The sequence below is a fragment of the Ischnura elegans genome, chromosome 12 (assembly GCF_921293095.1).
Source record: "Ischnura elegans chromosome 12, ioIscEleg1.1, whole genome shotgun sequence".
Lineage (NCBI taxonomy): Eukaryota > Metazoa > Arthropoda > Insecta > Odonata > Coenagrionidae > Ischnura > Ischnura elegans.
In genome coordinates this window covers 72987319-73008429 of record NC_060257.1, presented here as the reverse complement: position 1 = coordinate 73008429, position 21111 = coordinate 72987319, and the positions used below count along the sequence as shown (strand labels likewise).

The 21111-nt window shown below is 38.7% G+C and overlaps 1 protein-coding gene across 2 annotated transcripts in view; it reads left to right on the top strand.

Annotated features, from left to right (window-relative positions):
- The window catches only part of LOC124169108, a 221837-nt gene extending 200726 nt beyond the window's left edge, over positions 1-21111 (top strand). For both annotated transcript variants that reach the window (XM_046547600.1, XM_046547599.1), the window contains 6 exons: positions 16440-16623; positions 18026-18104; positions 18566-18629; positions 18933-19046; positions 19566-19992; positions 20893-21111. In XM_046547600.1, coding sequence (XP_046403556.1) covers positions 16440-16623; positions 18026-18104; positions 18566-18629; positions 18933-19046; positions 19566-19992; positions 20893-21023 — 999 coding nt within the window. In that variant the 3' untranslated portion in view covers positions 21024-21111. The remainder of the gene's footprint in view (positions 1-16439; positions 16624-18025; positions 18105-18565; positions 18630-18932; positions 19047-19565; positions 19993-20892) is intronic.

Below are 21111 nucleotides of genomic sequence, written 5' to 3'. Positions count from 1 at the left end.
GTTTTGTAATAATTTTATCCTTTCGTAAAAACAAAACACTTTAAACTACTTTTCCACGTAATTTCAGTTACTATCAAGGCTCTTATCATATCGAGCAACAAGCTTTTGTATACCGTCGTCATAAATAATTGCCGCCTAAGTTGACAGCCACAGCAACATTGTTGTAGACTCGTGTTTTGGTAGAGAAAAGGTTTTATGTTGTCGGAGTTTTGCCTCGTGGTGATACAATAAATACTGTGAGATATTGTGAGACCTTAAGCAAATTCTGTCGTCCATCAAACGGAACAAAAGACGAGGAATGCTGAGTAAAGAGATGGTTTTGTTGCCTGACTGTGCCCATCCACATGCAGCCAATGGAACTCAAGATCTCATTGCATTATTTGGTGGATAACAAATAGATCATCCTTCATACAGACCAGACTTAGCGCCTGGCCAAGTGACTGCCACGTTTTTCCTCACCTGAAGAAATATCTAGGAGGTCAGAGTCATCATGGCAATGAAAGCGTAAAAACAACAATTTTGCAATGACTGTCAACTCAGGCGGCAATTATCTACGACGGCGATGTAAAAAAATATCGTTTTTCGATATAATAAGTGCCTTAATATTGGTGGAAATTACGTGGAAAAGTAGTTCAAAGTGTGGGCTTATATGCATAGACAAAATTGTTACTAAAAGTTCACTGTTTTTTATATTTCAAAACGATAGTTACTTAAAACAAAACGCGCATTGTATGCACGTCAAAAAACCATATGACCCTGGTTTTGGGTATGTCCAAGATATCTACTTGTTTAGAAACTTTTTTTTAGCGTAGGTGAAGTGATTATCGCGATAAATTTATAAACTTTAATTATATCAATATTAAACATATTTCCCACTACACGGACGGGTCTTTCTACGGTTTTCTCTAGCTTAACAATAGTTTATTGATTATTAAAATAATTTTATTAATATATTGCCACATTTATTTATTCAAATATTTAACACTTAATTATTTTCTCTATATTACCTCCGTAATTTTCCACAAGTTTTCATGGGACTAATGATCTCATTGTATCTGATTGGGCAGCACTATCATGCTCTATTTTGTACCGTTACGTTTGACAGTACAAATAACGTTTTAGTTCGAAATACCTTGGCCTCTGTTATCACTGAACCTTATATTTTATAGCAAATAGACTTCGTGGGTGTAATTGGAGCATAGCTCAATATTCTTCCATGGAATCGTAAAATTGACGTGGTACACGACGAGATTATGTTCCGGACTTTGACTTGTCCAATTACCCATCACTTTGGGAATGCCCACCACTTCTTTTTTCTCTCCTATAAACTACACTATCACTCCTCTCCTAGGTCTTAGATAAGTGTCCCATTGCCCTTCCCGCCTCTAGTCCACGGCCCCATTCAAACCAATGGATCCATTCAACCTTTTATTTCCGTCGAGGCCCGTAAAACTTGGACGGAATGGTTCAGTAAAAAAAAGAGGTGATTGCCCTTCTGACAATTTCACCCTCACCCCTTTCCGATAGCGTGGAGAGAAATAAAGGTTGATTCAGACGTTGGAGTCTCTGGCATTCCCGAACTCGAGTTCCAATATCCACCCGCGCGCCCTGCGGTCATTTTGTAGGGCGCTCTCGTCTTGCGGTCAAGTCATGAAGGAATCTCCTCACCTCCTTCGCACGAAATACAATTACCTCCATTCCATAGGAACTTGTAAAGAGACCTAACCCGTCCGCCGCATCCCGCCACAGAGGAATCCACAGCCTGAAGCTTTGTATGATGTGTGGCGCGATGTGGTGGAAGTTATAAATATTTGTTATATAAGGCATTGCAATATTTCTTTGTTACAACCAACGACATTATCCAATTTTGTTGTAGCAACGAAAAGCGTGGTGCCATAATAAATTAAATGCATACATTTCAATGTCTTATTTAATCAGCGTAACCAAAAGTTATATTAAGAACAAGATAAACTTGCAAGATAGACGTTACGGTAACAAAATAAACTTTTTATTTTCTCCGTATGTTGTATCTAAAGTGGCAATACTATTTGAGGTTTGCAGCTATCTTTAAATGGCCTCTGGATTGGTGAAATAATTCTCTTATCTATAAGCATATTGTTGGTTCCTTCTGTTAAAAAAAATATATGGGAGTTAGTATCAAAATCGGATTTAAATACTTCTAGACTAAAGTAAATAATAAAAATTTTGACCACTCATTGCGAGAGAAGTCAATTTGGAAGCGGTTTGCTATGTTAATTTGAACAAATTTTCAATTACATTCCTTAATTTGAAATCAACAATTGATCGCTATAGCGCTTAATCTAATTCATTGAATATTAAAAAATGAAAATTTTGGCAGCCAGGTAAGTTTAAAATTCAAGATCGAGTATAATCTGATTAATCAATCATCTTACGTCAATTTATGCATAATGCAGCGTTGGTTTCATTGTAGTAAATTTGATTCACAGATTTTGGAATCTCCTTACTTTTTGCGTACGGTACTGCAGTTTTCTCTTCCAGTCCAGTACCTATAATTCAGATTTCCGTGAGAGGACTCGGCCGAAAACATATCAGAGCGGAACGATGTTTAGTTTCGGATTGTAGCAGTCAATTTTTTCAGCGCGAGCACATTTTTTTTACCCGCCCGCATCCAACCCCCGGAAATGAATTGTCCTCAACGAGTGGAGCCGAAGCCACGGGGGTGTGGAAAAATGAGCTTGCGTGAAGCTAGAGGCCAGGTAATTGGCATGAATTTGGGCAACATGGTGCGTGTTTGGCAACAAACACGCGAGGGACTCCCTACGGCCGTGTAAATGTTAAACCAACCCGTAGGATAGAAGTAGAAAATGGGCCTATGATGGCCAGCGTGAAAGATGTAAAGTCACGTTTTGTGGCATGTCAGGAAGAAGTCGATTTTTGCGTCGTTACCATTTGGTGCTTAGCATGCAAGAGTCAAACCGTGCCTCGGTTTGAAGCATAAGCAGGGTGATATGTCTCCGGACGTTGGTAATTGACCGTCATAACTGTAACACGAATTTTAATGCCTTCGATGAATTTGCCGCTTAGTATAACATTTATGGATTTGTGGTGATTTTCAGTATGGGAAGAGGTGTGTAATTTTTACCGTAACTTGATATAAGCTTAGTGATGCATGTTGCATCAGGCTGGCAGTTACTCATCGCTAAAAGCTGGGGAACTGATATGATTCGATTTTTGCAGCAATAAACTCATTTAGTCAGATAATATGGCAATAATTACTCAGAAATAAATCTAATTAAATCAAGCAATCACCGAACGTAAAAGATCACTGAAGAATATAATATCATGCGATATTGAAAAAAATTGATTCATCTTTTGAAGGCTGTGCCGTATCTGAGTAAGTTTTATTTTTTAAGCTGTTCTTGCTATTATTCTCGAAAGCACGCTGCAATAATATTTATCCAAATTTTAGCTTCTCTGAGGAAAGATATTGCTAAAATAGTCCGAGCTTTATTTTAGAGAAATCGGGTTTCAAGGGTTCAGTGTTAACATGAATTATATTCTAGGGTTAAATTTGAAATATAATGCCAAGAAATATTCTTACCAATTAATTTTTATTGAAATATTTTAGCTAAATAAGATATTGCATTATTTAGTCTGAATTTATTTTTTTATTGAAAATTTTGTAGGGACAACGAAAAGAGTCGAGCAAAAATAAATTCATTTGAAATATTGTAATATCTTATACAAACAAGTACGTATTAAAACTTACACGGCAGCGTGCCTTATTGGCGATGCAAAGATTCTCCCCAGCGCCCCTGGCGGCCGCGCCTGGAAGCACTCTAACTCAGACACATTCGTTGCTCCTATATCTTTGTTTACGTTGCGGAAATCATGGACCACGATTATTTTCGGTACCGCACTCCCAGAAAAACTCTAGAAACACCACGTACTGCAGCGCTCCACAGTGTTCAAGTTATAATGCCCCCGAAGTAAGCTTCCATTTTTTCCGAAGGAAGAAAGTTTACGGCAAAAGTGGGTTATAGTACTGAAGATGGGAAAACGAGTGCCCAACCACAAATTATTTTAAGCACACATGTCCTTTACTAGCACGCGTGTTAAAGTCAGTGGTACCCTGGCCTGATCAAGCTACTACGCGAGCCAACCTACCATCATCATTTTCAAAATACAAGTTCACCCGGATTGTACTGGATTGCATGGAAATTCCTATAGAAAAATGCAAGTGTCTCAAATGTAGAATTTTAACCTATTCCCAGTACAAGAGAGGTCACACTGCGAAGGTCAATCTTGACATTGCCCCATCTGGACTAATAACTGAGATAAGTTCTTTATATGGTGGACGAGCCTCGGACAAGTTTATTGTTACTGATAGCTGCGAGTTGGATAGATGGAGTGACTACCAAGATGGAGTGATGTTGGACAAAGAATACAGAATTGAAAATAAGTGTCGCCCGGTAAGATATTTTTGAATTTATTTTCTTGAAGTAATGTAATTTTGCAGGTGCATAAGTAAGATTGTCCTCTCTTGCAGAGAAATTTAAGACTCATCCGCCCTCAATTTCTTCAGAAGTCAGTTATCTAAGGATGATGCTGACATTGCCAGAGCTAGAGGTCATGTTGAGAGAGTGATTCAACGCCTGCGGGCATATGAAATGATACTGGGTCCAATATAATGGACGCTACTCCCATATGCTGATGAAATTCTTTTTATTGTGTGTTGATTAACTAATTTTGGACCTCCAATCATGAATATTGACAAGTTCATGTAATGCTATTACACGCAAGTATTGTGTTTGTGACTAGAGAGACTGAACTGTGAATAAGAACTGAGAACTTTTTATCTGAGAACTGTTCATCAACATTTGTCTTTTCTCCTTGTTTTGTGTTATATTAACTTACATGTGGAATTGTCAACCACGTACTTCTCCACAGACACTGCTTTTGAGAGAGAAAAACATAAATGAAGCAGTTGCAACAGATATCCTAGTATATTTTCTGATTAGATACATAAAATAAAGTTACTTTGGCATTACGGATCAAAAACATTGGTAAAATACAAAATATTATAGTAAAACAATGAAAATAAAACTTCACACTGGTAACTTAATACTGGCACATCAAAATACATAGACTATAACATCACAGTTGAGCAAGAGAAAAAAAAACTAGGTGAAGACAATATTTCTGGACAAATCAAATAGTTCAAGAATACAAAAAAACACAATGACATACACTAAAACTGAAAAACAAACATGTAAACATAAGTTGACTCAGTTTGCATTAAAAAAATCAGTTCTATGACAAATGTCAGGAGAAAAAAATTGAAGGAAAAAGCACCTCACGAGAGGCTTAAGAGTTAGCATAATGATCCTCCATCATTAGAGGAAGAAAATGATCAAAATAAATATCACACAATCTACTTAAGAGATTGAATACATAATCCGAATGAAAAGGAACACGTACTTTAAGATAATCATTACCAGCCTGAGAATACACAATGTAATCACATTCTGGGATGCCACTCAAAGCCATGCCTATTTGAACTTGGGCAAAATAGTCAGTATTCTTCTTCAAATTAACATTGTTGTCCAAGGTCTTCACTGCTCTTTGATCCAAAAACTCAGCTGCCGTCAAAGTCTCACCATCCTTAATTGTCTTAATTTCAACATTTCTTACTAACCTGCCATCAACCAAAGCTGTTCCATCCAAACTTGCTCTCACCCAAGGAATTTCTGGAAGGACTAGAAGTCCTGATTCCACCACCTGACAACCCTCAAGCTCCTCATAACACTTTCTCGCTACAGTTTCAAGTTTGTTGCCTCTGTCTGTGTACTTGTTACCAGTAAAATTGCTGTAGTACAAATCTTCTAAAGGTTTTTTCCAGTTAGCTTTAGGATTTACCGCATAAGTGGACTGGCTGTATACCTTAGATGCTGGGATAGACATATTTCTGCCTTTGAACCAAGCATCAGTCCTCTGCGGGGTTGCCAAGAGCGAAGCCACTTGGTCTTAGGTCACGGTAACATTTTGCTCATAAAATTCGAGCAGAACTACATCCACACTTTGGAGTTTTATCTGGGTGAGTGCTTCCACATTCGAAATCACCTCGAAAGGGTTGCTCAAGAGACTGCTAATGATATGGCAGTTCTGAGACGCAGAGGAGGACTGGGAAGTACAGAACGAAAGTCCTTCACCCACTCTAATCCCCGAGTAAAACATAGATATTTCACTACCAGGGGCACCTGAAGTGTATAAAGGAGGTTAATGATGCGCCAGTACTAAAAAGTTACACAACAATACGGCCACACTCTGAACTCTGATCCCTCGATAACCGATCGCCGTAATTTTGAGATAAATCAATCTACAAATCCACGGAATACGGATGCTCAGAAGTCAGGGCCGAGGTGCGAAGGACCAAAGCCTGCACATGAACCACCGACTCTTTTTCCTCCCATTTCCTCACCGAAATCACAAGGCCAGCATTTAAAACTTCTTCTCCCTCACGCATGGGCCTCACAAACCCTGAGGTTGCTTTCATTGGCGTCCACAACCGATAACATCTTCAAGAAATTACCGTCTTCTCACGCTTTTCACGTTGAAACACATGCAGTAAATACGACAAAGGATGTGTGTCTGAGTTAGAGTGATTCCAGACGCGGCCGCTAGGGGCGCTGCGGTAATCTTTGCATCGCCAATATAATTCAAGATGTATTTTTTCCCGAGCTCCTATGTGGGCTGCTGGTAAGGAATTTCATTTAATTGAAAATTTCCGCAAAAATCTATACATTTGGAAATTTATTAGTAATAATTATGATAATGGGTCAATGAAAATGATTACTCGGTTCCATAAAGTTTTTTTTTTTGTGTGCTTGTGTTCGTAATTAAAAATTCTCAATTTCCGCTAGCATGGCTTGTATCTATAAGCATTTTTATCGCGATAGATGAGCCATATGCGAACATAAGGTGCGCGCGTTGAAGTCTCCCTACCCCTTGTATCGCAGGAGATGTTTCCCGGAACTGCTGCATTTGACCGCTGAGTCCCCCATGACAAACGCACTCTATCTGTCTCCGCGCCATTCTGCGAAAGGTCTGAGACAGACTCGCTCGCGAAGAAGCCAGAGAGTATAGCGACGGCTTTGAGTCACGCTGCTTTGAGCACGCCAACCCCCCCTTTCTCTGTCTTTCACGCCGGAATTGCCTGACGAGCTGAGCTCGCCTGCTTTCTTCCCCGTCTGCCAAAGGTCGTGAGGTGTTTAAGGGTCACGACTTGAAGACCCTTCAGCCGCCTCCCGTTCCCTCTTTTATCTGCTGTCTCGGTACAACCACCCCGGAGTGAGACGGACTCCATCTTCTTGACGCCTTCATCCAGTTTACACCGCCACTGTTGCCCACAATTACGAGACGTAAGCATGTCTGGTGGCACGTAATTGTTTCAGTTTCTTTCATTTTCTAGATAATTATTATTTCAAGAAACAGATGTCACATTTTAAATTAATAATTTAAACTTTGTTTTCAACCGAATTATTTTATTAAAACATAACCATGGTTTCTACGGGTTTTGTAATATTCTGGTCTGCAGAAGATCACTTCACCTTCGATAACAGAAGATGGCCTTTAACGTTGAAATCGTGGTCTTGTTTAAATAAAAAAAAACAAAGTTGTAGTTATTCGTTCAAAATGTTCAACAAATGCCACGCAGTCATAGAAATCACCTGCAGATGTTACCTTTAATTATATTTTCACATTTACCTACACCAAATTAGCATTTTAATCAATTTGTAATAGTTAGTGCGAATGAAATTAATGTTCTTTAGATTAATGAAGGCCTCAATTTACATAATAAATTGCATTTAAAAGGGATCTTTAAAATTCTGTTGTTTATAGAGTGATATATGTCGAGTTTTTCATTACAAATATCTTTTTTATTTCAATTTTTGCTTGAAGAACTCTAAAATTTTATTGTCCAATCAACACGCAATATTTAATTGAAGTCCTTGGTTACTTAATACTTTCATTGGTTGTCTTGAAAATGATCGATATGAATGCAGATAAATCGGAAAAAGCTTTTTCAAACATTTCAACAAGCCTTTCGGAAAGTTTTTTTTTTACCATAACTTTGTTCGTCGTGTTATGCAAGTTACGGTAAAATGAAAAAAATTGATCTTATCTTACAGTCAAGTCATTCGGGTCGGCTTGACGTGAGCGTTTTTTTATATAAAACCATAAGAATTACGTCCCATCCAAATGATTTAATGTTATCGATCCTCCAATCCTATGATAAGTTCCTAACTTTTATGCTAGAAAAACAGGAAATCAATGTCTGAATGTAAGTAAAGGTTGGTTACGGAACGCACATCGCCTTCATAACATCCGGTAATCAAGTTACGAGTTCCCGATTTCTCAGTGTCGTTTTGGAGAACTTTTAAGACCCTCATAAGTCGACCGCATCTCCGTTATCTCCTCCGCGACAAATTGTCGTCATGGTCCACGTGCCTGCGCTACGTGAGCGCCACGCACTTGGAATGTCTTAAGGCCTCGTTCCTCGTCACGCATCGAAGTGCTTTTCCCTCACCACAAATTCCACTGACCAGTGGTATTATGGAGTGAAAAGGCGACCAGAGCATGAGCTTTGGTGAAACCTTCCCAACTCTACCTTTTTTCTCCACAAATTTCCATTCCTGTCAATGCTGGCCGAATTTAATTTAAAATTAAAATTATACAACATTAAGTCCTGGTACTATTGTATTTTCATTGTTTTAGTGGCATATAACACGTACTTCGGCCTCACTATTTCTTTCATCACTCAAAAGCATATCAGCAATAAAATATAAGCATAAAAAAATGCTTTCCAATAACTTTTTGTGTTCCTCTGAGCTGAGCTTAGCAGTAGACTTTTCAGTAATCTATAACACCTGCTCAGGCCTCACTTTGTGGATAACTATATTGCAATAGTCGCAAACCAAACTGGGGTATTTAGTAATAACTTTACTTTATAGTGTTCCACGGGTATTATTTATGTACCGGCTTAGTTATTAACTATTTTAAATTGATTATGAATGCGTAATAATTGGAAAAGTTAAGGATGCACTCCTCGATGCCTAAATCTGGCGGCCGCGTTAGCTGCCTAAATTCCCTACCTTATGCTGGCTAACGAGTTGGGACATCCTTCCAAGATGGCGTCATGGCTAAATCCTGGAATTGGCATAGCCAAATGGCCAATTGGGACACGGCTTAAAGGTTTAAAATGTCATAAATGAGAGAAGCGAAAGACACTACAAACTTAAAAATTACTAAAAATTTTGAATTTATTGAGAAGACATGGTGAATTAATTGCCATAATACTTGGCCAATGAATTAGAGGGTAAGTTATAAGTAGTTTTTACTCTCATGGAGGTATACAATTGAACCGATGCGCTTGACAGATATTAACTTATTCATCTCCCCCAGTAGTATGTAACCTTTTTCTTTACCTTCAATAACTTCCCCATTTAATTCGACTTATATAAGTGCTCCAAAATTGCATCACCACAACAGACAAAATTCATACACCGCAGGATTTTTTTATTCGGAAAAAGAATTAAATGGAAAATTCTCTGAGAATATTTCACTTTTTTGTGTTTCCTTTGTTTTCTTCTAATTTCGTATTTGGGTGTTTTCCGCGTATTTTCGCCCCAAGGAAGTGTTCATCTAGCGAAGCGAAACGTCAGTGTAAATGAGAGAAAAAAACGCGAAAATCCCCCAAAAACGAGATTCATTCATGAACAATTATCTGCCAAAGCTTTAATCAATTTTTAAGAATCATATTCGAATTTTAAAAATGTTCTCCTGATTACTATTTTACTCTCCTTAACGTTTCGCCATGTAATGTGCACGCTGCGAATGGACTACGTGCGAACGCCACTTGGGTTAGGTGGCGTAGTCCCAGCTTCCGCGGTCCACCCGGCTACCTGGCGGGAGTCGTTTTAAACTGCCGGGCGGATGCGTTAATGGGAGGAAGGGCGTCGTAGCCATTTGGAGCTGTGATGGGGGAGGCCCGTGGAATATTTTCCAGCGGGAGCACGTAGCCAAGGCTGAGATCTCCAGAGCGGGTGTCGGTCGACGGCCTCTGGAGGGAGGCTTAGCCCCAGCTCTGGGAGGACCCATTTCCGGCGTTGGCGGGCAGATCAGGGCCCGGTCGGGGGGCCTGGAGGCGGGTCGCCGGAAGTCGTGCTGCAGACGCCCTCATCTGCTTTGGCACGCGCGATCTTAACGCCGTTTCGGAAGGGGAGGGAACTCGTTTATAGGAAAACATCCAGTGTAGGAGAAAAACCCGGGGGTAATTCAGATGAGGCATCACTCCCGGAAGGCCAAACTTTTCGTATGGCGTATTTTAAAAATATTCTACCGATTAGGGTAGGTTTCCATGAATTAATAATATTGATAGTAATAACAACTATAATAATAACAATAATAATGACAAAAATAATAACTATAATAACAATAATAATAACAATAATAATAACAATAATTACAAAAAAGCTTTTGACTCTGTTCCCCATTCCTGGCTTATTGAAGTACTAAACATCTATAAAATTCACCCAGAAGTTATTAAATGTCTCCATACTGTAATGAAAAAATGGAGCACCATCTTGCACATAAAAACTGACGAGGGTCTTTTGCAGACGAATAATATCAAAATCAAACGGGGAATATTTCAAGGTGATTCTTTGAGTGCGTTATGGTTCTGCCTTGCGCTAAACCCTCTATCAAACCTCCTGAATAATACTCAATATGGAGTCAAAATAAAAGGAAAAGAACCAAGATGCCACACTCTATCGCATCTCTTCTATATGGACGATCTCAAGCTATATGCAGGATCCAATAATAATCTAAATCAATTAGTCCGTTTAACTGAAATATTTTCTAAGGATATAAACATGGAATTTGGAATAGATAAATGTAGAACTATCACAATATTCCGAGGTAAAGTACAAAGGAATGATATTCCACTACTGGATGGGCAAATAATAGAGGCCATGGATGAGGGAGATACCTATAAATACCTAGGATTCCAACAAGCAAGACGAGTAGACCACTCTACGATAAAGCAAAAACTTTCGACTGAATTCCAAAATAGAATCAAGAAACTTGTTCGCACGGAATTGAACAGCAGAAACCTCACTAATTCAATTAATACCTTTGCCATCCCTCTCCTGACATACTCCTTTGGTATAATCAAATGGTCACAAACAGATCTAGACGACCTACAAAGAAAAATTCGATCCCAAATGACGGAGAAAAATATGCTCCATAAAAGCTCAAATATAGAGAGGAGCACGTTGCCCAGAAAATTTGGTGGAAGGGGTATCGTAGACATCAAGAATCAGCACAACTCACAACTTTCTCAGTTACGGAAATATTTTTTCAGCAAGAAATCTACCTCGGATCTCCTGAGAACTATCTGTGACGCAGACAATAAATACACACCGTTAAACCTATCTGACGAAAGTATGCAAGTTAGTGAAACCACTGTTACTATAGACAGTAAAATGTCAATATGGAAAGCTAAATCCCTTCACGGAAGACACCCTCATGCCCTGGAGGCCCCTGAAATCGATAAAGATGCATCGCACGCATGGCTCAGGCATGGGCAACTCTTCCCAGAAACAGAAGGATTTATGATCGCAATACAAGACCAGGTGGTGAAAACAAAAAATTATGAAAAATATATAATTAAAAACCCAAATTTGTTGGATGACAGATGCAGAAAATGTGATAATGCCTCTGAGACGATACAGCACATCACAAGTGGATGCACTAACTTATCTCAAAAAGACTACCTACACCGTCACAATCAAATATGCAACATCATACACCAGAAATTAGCTCTGAAGTATAAACTCATAGAAAATGGAGTTCCTTATTATAAGTACACACCTAAAACCATCCTTGAAAACGACCACTGTAAGATTTATTATGACCGTTCAATTATTACCGATAAAACAGTCCATAGCAATAGACCTGATCTAGTAGTACAAGATAAAACTCACAATGAAACGTACTTGATAGACATTACCGTACCTAATTCGCATAATATCACTACAGCCTACACCAGCAAAATGGAAAAGTATGAAGAACTTAAAAATGAAATCAAGAGATTGTGGAAATCAGATAAAGTACACATAATACCCATCATTATCTCCGCCACAGGAGTAGTGCCTCATTCACTCCATCAAGGTCTTCAAACTATTGGACTGCCGAAAAACTTGTTTATTACCATACAAAAAGCAGCAATTTTAAATACTTGCCGGATTGTCAGAAAATTTTTCAAAATAGAGTAAAGAGACGAGAGTACTTGGTGATACCCGTACCTCGCCTACAACCAGCAAAAATGCTGTGAAAACATAAAAAAATATAAAATAACAATAATAATATTAAGACAATACTTCTATGGCAAAGGAGTCAAATGCAAACTTTTCGAAATAGTATGTAAAACAGACACTCACTACACACCACTACATCTAAGCAACCGTGAACTAGACATCCCGAATCAAACTACAGAACAACTAATCAATCAATGGAAAAGTAAAGAGCTTCATGGGCACCATCCTCATCAGTTAAACATGCCACACATAGATAAAGAGGCTTCAAATATATGGTTGAAACAAGGGAATATATATGGGGAAACAATCGGATTTATGAGGGCCATTCAAGATCGCATAATATTGACGAGGAACTACAGAAAGTTCATATTAAAAGAAAACATAAACAGCGATCAGTGCAGAAGATGCAAGAAGCAATCTGAAACAATAGAGCATATTATGGGAAGTTGCACGGCTCTAGCAGCAAATGAATATACCAGTAGACATGACAATGTAGCTAAAATCATGCACCAAGAACTGGCAAGAAAAAATAGAATCCTGGACACCAATGAACCATACTACAAATACCATCCACCTGATGTTTTGGAAAACAATGAGTGCAAACTATACTGGAATGCAGAAATAAAAACTGACCGAGCAATTAAAAACAATAGACCGGACATAGTTATAATAGACAAAATAAAACGGCACACTACCCTCATAGACGTGACAATTCCCTTAAACCATAATGTACAGAAAGCACAATCCACCAAAATTAACAAATATGCAGAACTAGCAGCAGAGATCAAAGCCTTATGGAAGATGCAGTCAGTAGATATATGCCCAATAGTGATAACAACAACAGGAATCACACCGTGCGAAGTTCTACACCAGCTAAAAAAGCTAAACTTGGAGAAAACTCTACCAAAAATACAAAAGTCAGTCATCCTGGACACCTGTCATATTGTCCGACGGTTCCTTTCAATAGAATAATTACGGAAGTAATAACAAAACACAGCTGAACTTGACTTGGTCCGTTCACTGTGAAAAATCCTTGTAAGATAGCAAGAGGGAAAAATGAAAATATTAATACAAATAATAATATATTCATACAGTAAATTATTTCCATTCAGAGAAGTAAGGTTGCCGATACGGCAATAAGCCTGTAATTAGGCCAACTTCAAAATTATTAAAATGCGGAAATGAAAAATATAAAACAAAAATACTAATTGCCTAGAGAAAAAATTGAAGGAATTTTATGCCTAAAAAAATTAAAACTGTAGTCCCTGAAAATGAGTAACAATGTAGAATGAACAATAGTATTTAAGTAGTATTAAGCAGTATCCCCTCCCTTCGTGTACCCCCCTATTCAATTCACGATAAGGCCTACTCCCTTTCAGTCTATCTAAAAATCTTATTCTTTTCCTTCCTCTCCCTCGTTTAACTAACATTTTACCCTGAGCCATTTTGCCCATTAACTTTATCCTTAGGCTTAATTATACGAGAGCTTTGAGCGAATATCAAAAAGCGCAATCTCACCCATTTTTGATTAATTGTTTAAGATTATTCATTTCGCGCATTTTCGTCTAATTTTAATTATTTAACTTCCTTAAAAATCCTGAGTATTAAATAAAGTGTCGAAAATTCTGGATATCCAAGAAAAAATGTTTTCAAGTTCGGGGCAGTCCGAAGTTTTCACTCATCATTTGAAACCTGGGAACTATATTCCGCAACGGAGCGCTTTACCCGCTAGGATACTGGTGATAGAAGAACTTATCTGTTGTGGGTGGCCACGTGTTAGGGTGGGGTACGCCCGACACGGGGTGGGGGGCTCTTATTTCAAGCGCACACGTTGCAAGCAGTCAGCACTTCCCCACCGGTCGAGACGTCTGCAATCTGTGCCCAAGGGACGCGCGCCGTCGTCAAGGCGTGCAGAAAGGTATCTTTCTGCATCGCTCTGCACGCGAAATAAGATTCTTCCCCCGATCGTATGACACGGCTCTTTAATCTACCACCTTGCGACTGCCTCCCACAACGATTTAAATTGTCGCCTCGACAATCAGCTTCACAACCGTCGCGTCGTTTCCTTTTGAACCGCTTCCATCCTGGCCGCTGATCGTGCATTTTAGGAATCTGCTTTTTACGCAAACTAACTCACGTGGAGATAACTGACCAAATTTTTACGCTAGCCTCAGGGCCGGATCAAAGGGGGTGGTCCAAGGGGCCCGAGCCCTGGTTCACCCACCAAGCATGAGTCTTCCGTCAATATAGAGGTAAATCTCACAAAATGGGAAAAATAGAAAAAAAACAATATATATATATACATGAAGCTGAAGGTAATTGTAAGTGAAGTTGGGTTGCATTTGGTTAGCATGGATTCATCAAAATTATAGGTAGCTCAAAATATCTTTTGCGTCCCTCTGTAATGTCACTAACCTCAACGATATATGCCCGTTGTAACAATGTATCCTATAGGTAAAAATTAACCAGCAGATCATTGATTTTATGATGAGGGTAGGACGTTGGGCTTAAGCTTCTTCCCTCTCGGCAGAGACTCCTACGGCATCATCGCTGAATCTATTAATTCCCGTACGGCTTCCGGTAAGCGTATCTCGAATCACGCGTGGAAAAAAAATCACGTCGAAACGAATGAAGGAATGCGTTGTCGAGGATGTGACTCGGCAGGATCTCTTCCGCCCCGCTCTCCTGTTCGCAGGAATCGTTCATTAGTCCTACACACACTTGCGCACACATACATGGCTAATGCCACTCGAAGTAGACGGGAGGTAAATCGTCTCCGGCAGCATGTGGTAATCACCGGAGCAATCATTGTGTAATCGGCCGTGCGGCTGAGGTCGTTGTCTCCTTCGGTTGCTTAGCAACGATAAACACTTCGTTACCTCCACAATTTATTTAAAAAATTACTGTCTTTTTTGGCTGTTATGTCATTATGAAAGGCATAAATACTCTTTATATAGGTAACACAATGTATACCTGTGGTCCTACATAAAAAAACATATTTAAATAACGTCAAATTTGGCAATGTAAATAAATAATATACGTGTAAAATTTAATAAAAAATATGGAGCCCTTCCACCACGTACAAGCTTCAAGTTTCGATTTAATTTCCTTTAATATATCCCAGGCGTTAGTCTGTGCGTAAGTCAAGTTTGTGGTGGCGAGGATTCACTTTCTGTTCAATTTGGAAATCATCAGTGCCTGCTTTTGATTGATGTTTACTTCAGGCGGATTTCAATACGTGTCTAATGATTTCGAGACGTAAACTCTTGACGACACTCAATGCTGTTGATCTTGGACTCCTTAATCGTTACCACAACATGGTGCATTATAAATGAATCAGTGATTTGATGTAATCCAAGCTCAATATGTTTCTTTACTGACTTGGGCTGTAACTGTGTGAATTCATTAATCGGATGCTGAGGTTGGTGATGACTTAATATGTTTAAACCCAGATATGCGGATGTATACAAGTCACTGATTTTCTCAGTTCGTGTTTTTATAGTGATGAAGAATGAAAAAATAATTTTCCAATAAAACTACCTCATGAATGAAATAGTTTTGGTTAATCCCCTTTAAGCATTAAGAATTCCTTTTCACATTCTCCACCGTATCAAATGACAAACGCTTCTATACTTCACTCGGACAGCATTTGTCCTGTAGTTTTAGAATACTTATGAGTTTTTATTACGGCGAGAAAATTTATAGGCACCAATTTTCATGGAAAACAAATAATTTAATGTCGTTATGTACCATAGTACTAACTGAAATGATTTAATTGTAGCAGGCGATTCACAAGAAAGAATCTTTTTAATAGTTCATCTATTAAATTATATCTGCATTTTTTTCGGGTTCTCATCGCGTCCATTGGCTTTTGTTGGCAAAAGCAAATTCGTCCATTGCGTCCGTTGGCTTTTGATGTTGTCAAAACAAAAGCCACCGGACGCATTGAAAACCCGAAGAAACTGCGGAAATCATCAGATCAACTCCGCGATAATCTTCGAGCTTACATTTCCCAATTTTCAAAAAATGTTATCATAATAGTACCGTTTCTCTTTCATTTCATGGTTCTCCTCGCAGACGACGATCAAGGTGTACGCAAGGTGCCTTCGCCCCGACATCGAATACAAAACCCTGGGCGTCACTTTCGACACGACGAGCCGTCAGGTGGTGTCCGCGCTGCTGGGGAAGTACAGGATGAGGCACCGGGACCCCAACCTCTTTTACCTGACCATGGAGGTCGGCGTCAGAGGAGGTCGCCTTGGTGAGTCATAATAATTATAACTTAATTACTCCAAAATGTCTAAAATTTACAGTTTCGGTAACAAAAAAGGAGCTATAGGTAGCTCCAGTGGTTAATACCAGTGTGGAAGCTGCTATCTTTAAATTTAAATACTTACAACGCTAGTCAAAAAAATTATTAATTTTTTATGCATCATAAATATCTCATTTAGCATGACGCATTGTAAAAAAATATGTGAAGGAAATTTAAGTGTAAATAGAGAAAAAAATAACAGCATATATGAAAATACAGAAGTATATAAATTTTTAGGCCAAAACATACAACTTTTTCAACACACACCCATCAAAAGAGAACGTAAATATCATGATGGGATAGCAACCAATGTTTTGCCTTTTTTTAAAATTATATCTACTCTTTATCTGTTTAATTGAACTCGGTAGGTAATTAAAAATTTTAGGCCCTAAATAAAGAAATTACCTTTTAAATAAGTAAAGATTAGGCATAGGGGATAAAAAATTACAATTCCTACGTTTGCTTCTGCAGGGAACAGTAAAAAGTAGCTCCGCTCTCGTTAGAGATCTCAACAATCGTTACTTATTAACAGATACGAGAACTAATGACAATTTTAAGAAGGAACAATCTAATTTTCAAGTTGAATTAAATTCTTCTCTTTCTGAAGAATCTATTCTATCGTGTTTTCAAGCTTTCACTATTTGACAGTAACAAATCATGAATACGTACATATGTCGCAGGTTAAATTATTCCATTGATATTATTTGTCCTATTTTAATATTTGCTGGTATAAGAAGGTTTTTAGTGGTATTTATAAAACTTTCTTTTCGCGCAGTTTTACAAGGAAAATGAGAGCAAAATTCAGCCCTAAAAATCACTTCAGGGGAATATTATCAAAAAATTTAATTTATCTCTTGATTGAAATTGCGTACGTGAACTTATTCCCTGGTAAATTATACAATAAATTCACGTTTTCACATGCTTGCTTGTTTATTCCACTCGTTTTCCCACTTTTTGCGTAATAGATGCTTCATTGGCGCCAACTGTGAGCTTCAAGCGAAGATAACAAACAATCTTTTCAGTATTCCATCTTAATAGGTCGCATCACTCCCATTCGACTGTTTCATTTGTAAAGTTAAATACACCAAAGGATGAATTTCAGCATTTGTGAAGCATTACTGAAAATAATAATGTACAGCTTATCTTATCATCTAAAATTGTCAGGGTCTGTGTAGTAGAACCTATCAAATTTTCAAAATGAAAATGTTGGTCTTAAACAAGTTATTTGTGGCGAAAAAAACACTTCCGGTCGAGATGGAATTCGTCTTGGTAATTAATTTTAGCTTCTTGTTAAGTTGAAAGAATTAAGAGCGTAATTATAATTGTTGAAAATATTTCCTTCCCACGACAGGTAACCATACAGTTCTTGTGCTGGACGAGGAAGCGAGACCAGCCGAGCTTCAGTCGTGTCATCCGCGCGGGGATTCCAGGTGAGTCATCAATAAATATCGGAGGTGAATCCATACCAATTAGTTTTACGGTGCATTGTACTCCGTAAATAATGCTCCCATGTGTATGCATGATCGGTAAATGATAACCACACCACATTTAATGGCTTTAGTTTCCCTGCCTACCAGAGATTTATGCTTGGTTTGATCAAGACCTTTGTTATTCATGAAAAGAGCAAGGACTTACCCAATGAGGGACCTATTTCGATCATAAAACATGACTATACAGAAATAATTGTAAAATCAATTTTAACTACAATGTACTTCCTCAATTAGAAATAGTTTCTTCAATAAATGTATCTTAACTAAGTTCTTCATACAGCACAGATGGTAACCGACTTTAACGGCTGTATTTAGAAAGTTGAATCGTCAAATTTATGCAAATAATAAAACAATTTTGCTTTTAAAATCGTAATACTTAATTAATTATTCTTACTTCACAGGTTTTCTCTGCAAACTCGAAGAGGTGGGCTCGTGAAAATCTACGACAGTGTCCTTATGACAGGGGTAAGTCGAAATATTTGTTCACTTTTCAAGAGAAGAGCACAAAATACTTATGGCTTGTCCCATAATGTTTCGATTCCGGTTCTAAATCTTTCCTAAGAGCAATCATTTTTATAATTTTATTGGATGCCAGTGGCTACATTTGAAAATTTTAATTTTATAAATGGCCATTTTATCTCTTAAAAACAAGGATTATAAATGATAATCAAATCATGAAAATTGCAAAGCAATCTCAGAAATGTTGACATAATTCTGTTGCTAGTATTATTTATGTGGGTTAATATTTGTATTTATCTATCCTTCCAGTCGCAGTACAAGAGCATCTTGATCTCTGATCGGACAACAGTCGACGAACTTATTCAAATTCTCCTCAACTGTTACAACAGCAAAGAACGAGTGGAGCAGTTTTCTCTTTATGAGGTAAGATTGAATTTTATCATTAGAATGCGAAAAAAAAACTTTAAACTCGAGATAAATGTATGTTTACTTATTTTCCCTTATCTTTGATAGTGGAATTAAAGTAACTGTCCCCCAAGTTATCGTCTCTTGCTGGTTGGAACATCGTTTATGTATAGCCAGTCATATCTAACGGAAGACAGTATTTTTTTTAATCTCACGTCGTCTTCTTACAATAGAATATCAGCTACTTGGTGTCATTAATTGGTGGTTGTGTGATGGGATAATTTTTGTGACTAATTACATTTCTTTCCGATCGATTAAAAACCATGGTCGAAATCAAAATGATCCTGAAAATATAAGTTCTTATAAGTTAATTTATGTATACCGGAGAAAAAAAATATCTCGAATTCGGGATTCGAACCCGGATCCCCCGATTGTTGGTCCACTGCTTTTAGTCGTTAGCTTTCGCCAGACGCCTGTAAGTTTTTATTTTTATGCCAAAAGCCCTAATCCCTTTTCATGTTGTTGTCCCCATCGCAGGTCTGCAAAGGTGAAGAATACGAGAGGAAGCTTCACCCGGACGATTCCCCGCTCCAAGTACAGATGGCGTGGCAGGCGTCCCCCCGCCGAAGGATTCCACTTCTTGCTCCGTCGGAACCCAGAGCAGCAGAGCATCCTGAGGGCTTTGAGGGAACACGAGGACTCAAGGATGGAGAAGTCGGTCGGCGAGGGCTCGCAGACGCCCTCTCTTGGACGCTGGGAGTCGCAGAGGCTTCTGGAGAGGTCTCCGGACGAGGAGGACTCTGCGGAGGAGCTGAGGATCTCTCAGAGCACGCCCAAGACGCACCACCGGCCGCGCTTCGCCAGTGGAGGTTGCGCCACCGAGCACCAGAGGGCAGCAGCGGCGTGCAAACACGCGCACCTACAGCAACAGCTCAACCAGAGGCAGTGGGAGAGGGCGAGAAGCGTAAGTTAGCTCGATTATAACGACAATCATTGATAGGGATTAAATACAGAGTAGTGTAGTATTGTACCGAATTCATTGTGCCCACTATTTAGTTGGGAATAACGGGTGGTCGGGAGTTATCGGTAAAAGTCGGCAAGGATCGGATAAATTCGGGAAGTATCGAAAAAATTCGGTAATTATTGGAAAAGTCGGGAAGTATCGGAAAAATTCGAGAAGTATCGTGAAAAGTTGGTTGAAATCGGTGAAGTCGGGAATGGCTAGGAATATTCGGGAAGTTAGTGGTAATAGAGAAAACTCGGGGAATCGATAACAATAGAGTAGAAAGAGAAAGGATTGGGATTCAAATTTTTAGAGAACAGAAATTTTCCTCGGCGGTTGCTGAGGTGGTATGCGGGTGCCTATACTGGTGTTTTGTGGTCACTGGGCACGCTTCGCAAAAGCATACATTTCACTAAGCTATTTAGTTTAGCTTCGCTCCCATAATGCTGAAAATTGAATTTAGTTGAATAGCGGCAGGCATTTTTAAATACAACTTTTTATATGAAAAGTAAGTATTAGAGGATAGATTCCCCTGGTCTAGTGGCCTTCTCAGCAGATGTAGCGCGGGTAGTCGCACTAGGGAAAAACTTTCGGAGGTAGTTATAGCCCCAACCCAGGCTCTTGCTACTAATTGCCTGGTAGATGCACTTACTCGTTGGTTTAAAATTTTGGAAATGCTATCATTTTCTCCATGTTTCACTCTGTTTAACTCATGGCTAAGAATTTATATTCCACACCTTTAAAGTTAAAGGATTACATAATTTACTATTTTCTTCTATTCTCTTTATCCTATTATTTTATTCCTTTCAAAAATTCTGACCACAATTGAAACTAATATGTGAGTGATGCTTTTGTTTCTAGGTTGCGCCTCTATATGGAGTTCAGTCATCAGGATTAGGATCGCCAGCACTCAACAGAAGCTGCATGCCAAATCACATTCATCGGCCGACATCCTCACTCCTGTTGCTGCAACACAAGAGACCGCTGGATGAAGTCCAAGCAAGATTGAGATCACTTCCTCTATCAACATCTTCCACGTATGGAGACTATGAGAATTATTTCTACATATAACCCCTCAGA